Raw genomic sequence first — 7,500 nt, 5'->3', positions numbered from 1 at the left:
AGATTTTTATTTTCTCTATTTTTGAACTGATATTTATCTTTAGTAGCCTAACTGTTATTTGTTAGGCCTACTGATGTATATTTAGCAAGTGACGTTATAAATATGACAATTTTGAGCTTGACCTATACTTTCTATAGAGCGATGATGGACAGGTGGGGCTCGAGAAAGCCCCCTTGATCAAAGTGGGGAATGAAAGAAAAAGTTTGAGAACCACTGCCCTAACCTAACGTCAACGTAAACACTGTATTTAGCTAACGACAAGCAAGTTAGCCATCTCGATAGAGCAGCCTATACGACACCGATCTTCACCCAGCGTTTTAAGTGAAGTCCAACCTGATAGACATAGGCCTACTAGTTGCACCATTTAGGTTCAAGCCTTCTTCTCACAAACGTGAGAAAACGTGAGAAATTAAAAATCCTTGTTAACAGCTTATTAGGACAATCACACACCTGGAAACACTTCGAAGAACATACTAGCTCATCCTGTAATTCTCTCCACAGGCCGGAGCGTGGATGAGGACCGCCTGCAAACACACACACACACACTCACACACACACACACCCCTCCACACACACAAGCCTCAGCACCTGGCTGCTTTTGTAGGAGGAAGCTGGAAGAAGAAGAAGATGTTATTGGCTCCTTACGAGCATCCAGATTGAGCAGATCAGCGTTGTTTAGGTCTCAAATCTCTGCTACCAGCCTGCGCTGCATTCTGGGTAATGGAGTCGTGTGTTTCTCACCAACAGGAAGCCCTTCTGCAAATGAACTGTTTAGATTTGGACCATTTATGTGCTAAATCTGATTATGAACTGCTTAGATTTGGACCATCCCTGCTGGAAAAAACAGCCTGACCAGCTAAAGGTGGTTTGCTGATTGACCAGCTTGTTTGACCACCCTATGATGGTTGACCAGCTAGACCAGCAAAATTCTTGCGAAAACATACCTTCAGCTGGTTTACCCAGCTTACGATGGTAACAAAGATCGTATAGTTACCAAGATGAATCATAAAGGGTTTTTTCAATGGAATGAAATAGACCTCTGAAGTTTGCCTTCAAAAAGGATCCAAAGCTGCCATCTTTGCCCATATAAGGAGATCCGGGAGTTAATTGAAGCTAACTGCCTATGGCAAGTTGCATGGTAAGTTAGCTCTTGGGTAGCAAAGATCAAAGTGTGCTGTCTTCACCTACCGAAGATCAAAGTATCCACTAGACGGCAGTGGACAAAACTGTGTAGTGAAAAATGTCTGCATTTCCAATGTCATCATCTCCGCGAGAGTTTAACAGGTGCGATAATTGAAAATCCCCATGTTATTCTCCCATAGAAAAAAATCTCAAGATACCGGATCTCCTTATTTGGGCAAAGATGGTGCCTTTTTGTAGGCGAACTTCAGAGGTCTATGGCACCCACTTCCGCCTCCCAAAGGGGCGTGATCAGTGACGAGATAATCGGTTTAGAACGGTGTAGAATCAGCAGAAGCAGGTACCGTTGATAACAGGTTTATTTCAACCATAGAAATGCTCCCGTTTGCCTCCTAAATGGGAGTGGCAGTTGCGTCACAATGAAACCAGAATTTACCCTCATATGAATCGTCTCGCTTTGTAAACCGTCTCTGATGGTAATTCAGCTGGTTTTGATTGTTTTACCACCTCAAGCTGGTCATTTTAGCTGGTGTTGCTGGTCTACATTGCTGGTATGTTTTCGCGAGAGTTTAGCTGGTCTAGCTGGTCAACCATCATAGGGTAGTCAAACAAGCTGGTCAACCAGCAAACCACCTTAAGCTGGTCAGGCTGTTTTTTTTCAGCAGGGCAACATAACTGGAAGAAAAAAGGCAAAGACCAGCTAAAAACATCTACCAGCATAAGCTGGTTTCTTGCTGTTTTTTTTCAGCAGGGATTTCTGTCCTGTTTATCTGCTTGTGAAGTCCAGTGAAGACTCTGTCCGGTGCGTAGTGTAGCTGAGATGAGTGCTTCATGAGGCTGTAGTCAGCTCACTCACAAACATGTTATCCAGTGCTAACAATTCATTTCTACACAATTGTAGCTTACTTTTTATTTGTAAACAACTTATACCTACCGGTTGATAATGTCTTTAATCTTCAGGCCTAGGCTACAGCCCAAGCCCTTGTCTTGACATCTGCAGGAGTTAGGAGAGTCAATGCAGTGATGACATAATTAATAAAAACAAAATACTTCATTAAAATGCTTATTAAAGACTACACCTACACTACATGTCATTGTTTGGAAGAAGCCTTTACTAATCAGGCCTGAGATGGTTATATTTGGTTATAGATTATTGTTATTACATTGAAGAAGCCTTTACTAATCAGGCCTGAGATGGTTATATCTGGTTATAGATTATTGTTATTATTATTATTATTATCATTAGATGAGCATTAGATATAGTCTAATATAACATTTTAATTAACCTTGCTAGCCTACTAATCAGGGCTGATATATAGATGGTTATAGTCTGGTTATAGAGTATTGTTATTATTAGATGAGCATTATATAGTCTAATATAGCATTTTAATGAACCTAGCCTACTAATCAGGGCTGATACAGTACGTAAATTGAAAAGATGGAGAAAGGTTATTGTTTCACACAAACACACAGTGGGGAGGTAGCCAGGTAGGCCATGGGTCAACCCAACACACAGTGGGGAGGTACTGTAGCCAGGTAGGCCATGCTGTTAGACTGGGTCAACCCAACACACAGTGTAACCAGGTAGGCCATGCTGCTAGACTGGGACCGAGGTGGCTAACTTTTTAAGTCTGAAATGAATGGTGAATGTGAAACTGTCTTACTTGCATTAGACTGGTCCATAAACAAACTTAAGTCCTCCTATCTTACCCCATAGACCAGTCTAAACTACTTTAGCTAAACCGGCCCCTGCGTATACAAGATTAAGACTAGGTCTTAAAGGTTTTAACAGAAAAGAGGAGGTGGTATACAAGATTAAGACTAGGATTTACAGGTTTTAACAGAAAAGAGGAGTTGATATACAAGATTAAGACTAGGACTTACAGGTTTTAACAGAAAAGAGGAGGTGGTATACAAGATTAAGACTAGGACTTCCAGGTCTGAACGCTACATTACAGCTATTAGGTGAAAGTGATGGTCTTTGTCAAATGTGTGAGTTAAGGACGATGTTGATCATGTTTTATTTCAATGCAGAAAATACGATGTTCACAGACAAAAAATGGTTGGAGCAAGACACAGATTTAGACATTCACAACATAAAGGAGGAAGGAATGCAACCAGATAGAATTAAAGCTCTTTTCACGTACCTTAATGATACAGAATTAATGGAAAGAATTTCAGTTTTATTGTAATTTTATTTATGTATTATTATTTGTTTTGTTAGTTTGTTTGATTGATTCATTTACTGATAGTATAGGATACACGTATTTCCCGTTTACCAACAAAACTAGATGCGTGCGCAGCTGTGGGGCAGAAGACGCCGGGTGGCCGGTCACAGCGTTATAAAGTTAGCCTAATAACCCGCTGCTGTAAGCTACAATCAGCATTTTTTTGTATGCCACTGTTGTCTAAATGATAACATCTCATTTCAGAGTTTATTTCAGAGTTTGCCATTCGTTTTTATTATCAATTTAACATTGTCTTTTTGGCAGTTTTGGTGTTTTTTAGCAAAGAAATGCATTACTTTACATTCCTGAACATTTTATAACCATTGCCATTACGAATGGTGCTGTTTTCGGCCCTAAAATTCATTTTAATAATTTCACGGAGAGCAGCTGCTTAATGCTGTTCATGGTGCTTTCTGCCCCTTATTTGCGCACACCTGTTTTCCTGACGTTGCATAGGAATTCATGACATAGGATATGACCAGCCCCTTCACACACTTCCTGTACAGTAACCACTTATAGTGAGGAGCTGGAGAAGATACTTTCTTTGTAATTTAATTATTTTTTAGCCAAATTCCACATACATAAGTGCAAAGTGGCCTGCGCAATTAGCGAAGACAGGTCAGGTCAGGGGGGACAGGTCGTGAACAAAGTTATTTTTCTATGTATTTATCTTGCTGGAAAATACGATTTCAATGTGGGAATGTTAGAAAGACGTGTGCCTTGTAGAATATGGGTTCCTTACTTGCATTGCTGAATGTAGGACTAAGGGAATGGTCATAATCCGAGATAAGGTTTATTTCTCCCGTTTGCCTCCTATATGGGAGTGGCACTACGTCACAGGGTAACCGGAATTGACCCTCATATGAGTCGTCTCGCCTTATAAACCATCTCTGTTGGTCACCTTTGCCCGGGCGTTTTGTATTGGGTGCCTCTCATTTGGTCTTTTATACACCCTCCCTCCCTTCCTCGATCCTCACATTTCTATATGAAAAATGATGTGGCGGCAACAATGGGATAGTCTATCCAGTTTTAGTTATAGATCAGTGGGAACGCCCCTAGAAGACCGAGCATCGAGGCGAGTTTGCGAGCCACCCATTAGAGTAGTGCCAACCGCCAATTAAACCAGAAGAAGAACCCGGGAGTAATAAAGTCTCTGAGATGGGGTTTAATGAAATTGAAGTAAGTCCCACTGTACCTTTCCCAGCTGAGCCTCCATGGGTTTTTAAAGAAGTGTCCACTGACTTGGGGTTGCTAGAAGAGAAGCAAGAAAATGACTTGGACAAATATAGGGTGCAGCTATTTAATGGAGAGGTACAGAGAGTGTGTTGTTTTGTATACAGATGCATCTAAACAATCTGACAGAAGAATGGGGGTTGCCTATGTCATCCCAAGTTTAAAAAGAGAATCTGGGAGAAGGATTAGTGATGATTTAGCAGTTTTCACAGCAGAGTTGATTGCTGTGTTGTTAGCTCTGGTATGGGTGGAAGTCAATAGGCCAAGGAAGGCAGTAATTGCTTCAGACTCCAGTTCAGCCTTAATGAGTGTAAAAAATTGCCAATCAAATTCAAGGCAGGACATTGTACTAGATATAGTACAACTGGTTAACAATCTGCTGAAATCAGGGACAGAGGTGACACTGGTATGGGTACCAGCTCATATAGGAGTTGCAGGCAATGAATCAGCAGATAAATGTGCAAAGAAGGCTGCTGGAAAATCCATCATTGATATAGAGGTGGATTATAGCAAAGCAGACCTTAAAAGTATGGTTAAAAACAAAATGAAAGAAAAATGGCAAGCGTTATGGGACAGTGGGAAGACTGGAAGACAATTTTCTAACATCCAGAGCAATGTGGGAAAGAGCAGAGACAGACGAACAGGAGCAAGCAGGAGGAGGATGTGTTTTAAAGAATGAGGTATGGACACACAAGATTAAATTGTCCTTTGTTTTTAATGAAAAAGCATGCTGATGGCAAGTGTGAAGTCTGTGGGAGTCCAGAGTCCATAGAGCATGTGTTTCTTCACTGTCCTAAATATCAGGAAGAGAGACAAAGAACTAAATTCACAACTGCAAGAAAACCAGCTGAGTCTAGACATGAAGAACATATTGCAAGGAAGCTCAGGTGAAATATTTTTAGTTTTAATTATGTACTTGGCTTCCTGAGGAACACAGGATTGCTCCATAGAATTTAATTTAGGCTATTTATGTATTATTATTATTATTAGTAGTAGTAGTAGTAGTAGTAGTATTTATCATCACCATAATTATGGTGACACTTTGATTTTTGTTTTGATTATTTATTGATTTATTTTGTTTATCTACTTGTTTGGGGGTTTTGTTTGTCTTGGTTTATTGGTTTGTTTTGGTTTATTTATTTGTTTAAAAAGAAAGAGTAGACTCAAGTACCACACCCCAGTCCAGTTGGTGGCGGTAATGCACCATTAACGTTAGTTGCCAACCGCCATAAAAACCGGAAAAAGAAGAAGAAGAAGAACCCGGGAGTTTTGATAACCACGACTTGTCATTTGGCGGGACATATGTCAAGAGTAGTGTGTCCTCTCCACTCGCGGATTTTTTGATACTGCAGCAATATATGTCAAGAGTAGTGTGTCCTCTCCACTCGCGGATTTTTTGATACTGCAGCAATATATGTCAAGAGTAGTGTGTCCTCTCCACTCGCGGATTTTTTGATAGCCTACTGCAGCAGTGAATCAACATTAAACAACATGCCTGCGACTTCAGACATCCACCTTTCTACCACTACGGACAGCGGGAAGACGGACGCGCTTGCACAGAAAGACGGAGAGAAGAAGAGCCTGGAGAAAGCGGCTTTCTCCTTGTTCTGTGATGAGCGCGGATATCTGAGCCAGATTGAGTACATTCTGCAGAACGGGTTTCGGAAAGGCGATCGGACTGGAACCGGAGTCATTTCGGTGTTCGGCGCACAGTCTAGATACAGTCTACGGGGTGAGTCGCGTTTCAGTCTTCAGCTGTTATTCAATAAAGACGTTTATAAAGTCGTCTGCAAAGTCTCTTGATGTATGGTAAACATTTGGTGAACAAAGGTGGATATACTACGCCTTCCCTTTGTTACAACGTTACAGTTTCCAAAGGAGAGAGTTAAGCACGGTTTGACAGTAGCTTCGATGTAGGCTACAAAACAATCTATCATCTTTGTATTTGACAGACCAGTTTCCTTTGCTGACGACAAAGCGTGTATTCTGGAAGGCCATCGTGGAGGAGCTGCTGTGGTTTATTAAAGTAAGTGCTGTGCAAGTCACATTAGTGCTATGAACCTCCCAGTAGCCTACAAGTCACATTAGTGATCTGATGATGAAGCCACATTACCTGACCGTGCTAGCAGATGCGCGGGAACTTGGAACATATTTTTGGCCAGGGGTGCAGAATAATAAACACACCCATATGCACACACACACACACACATAGGCTACACACAAGCAGGCGCGCGGGAACATATTTTTGGCCAGGGGTGTTGAATAATTAAGTAATGGATGTTTAATTTTATTGCTAAATGTTGGGACTGGTGGGTTCTGAAAACTGGGGGCTATTTGATGATTCACTATTAAGTGTCATAGTTGAGTGTCGGGATTTCCACCCGCTGTACGAGACAAGCCGCATTCATTCATTGATGGAATGGAAACGTTGTAGCCAAGTAGGCCTATACTAAATTTAGTTATTTTACAATTATACATGATTTAATTTGTAGGCTGTAATGAATCGCAGCAAAAGGTTTTACCGACGGGAAAAAAACATTGGCCCTCATTTATGAAACGTGCGTACGACCAAAAACAGGCGTACGCTTGTTTCCACGCAAAGTATGGCATTTATCAATGTGAACGTGATCGGTGCTATACGCACAAATCTCACGTCAAGTCTGAACTCGCGTATATGCAAGTTTTTCAGGCGGCATAGCACTGTGCAACAGTAAATCGCCGGTGGATTACAAAGTTGATGAGTTGAATTTATGGACTTAATTTATGGATTTAACACCTTTCCTGTACATGTGCAGCCTATTTGCTGTAATGTAGCATATTATATTGACACATTTGATGGCTTAGAATAGCCATAGGACATGATTATACTTTCTCTTTGGCAAACGCAACATTTATGAAT

General features: G+C 41.0%; 1 protein-coding gene across 1 annotated transcript in view; it reads left to right on the top strand.

The window, feature by feature from the left end:
- Window positions 1–5,886: 5,886 nt before the first annotated feature.
- Window positions 5,887–7,500, top strand: part of tyms (thymidylate synthetase) — a 5,643-nt gene continuing 4,029 nt past the window's right edge. The window contains exons 1-2 of the mRNA XM_062521052.1: window positions 5,887–6,333; window positions 6,554–6,627. Of these exons, the coding sequence (XP_062377036.1) occupies window positions 6,093–6,333; window positions 6,554–6,627 (315 nt within the window). The 5' untranslated portion in view covers window positions 5,887–6,092. The remainder of the gene's footprint in view (window positions 6,334–6,553; window positions 6,628–7,500) is intronic.

The sequence above is a fragment of the Sardina pilchardus genome, chromosome 19, assembly GCF_963854185.1.
Source record: "Sardina pilchardus chromosome 19, fSarPil1.1, whole genome shotgun sequence".
In the NCBI taxonomy this organism is placed as follows: domain Eukaryota; kingdom Metazoa; phylum Chordata; class Actinopteri; order Clupeiformes; family Clupeidae; genus Sardina; species Sardina pilchardus.
This window is presented reverse-complemented; position numbering and strand designations above follow the sequence as displayed.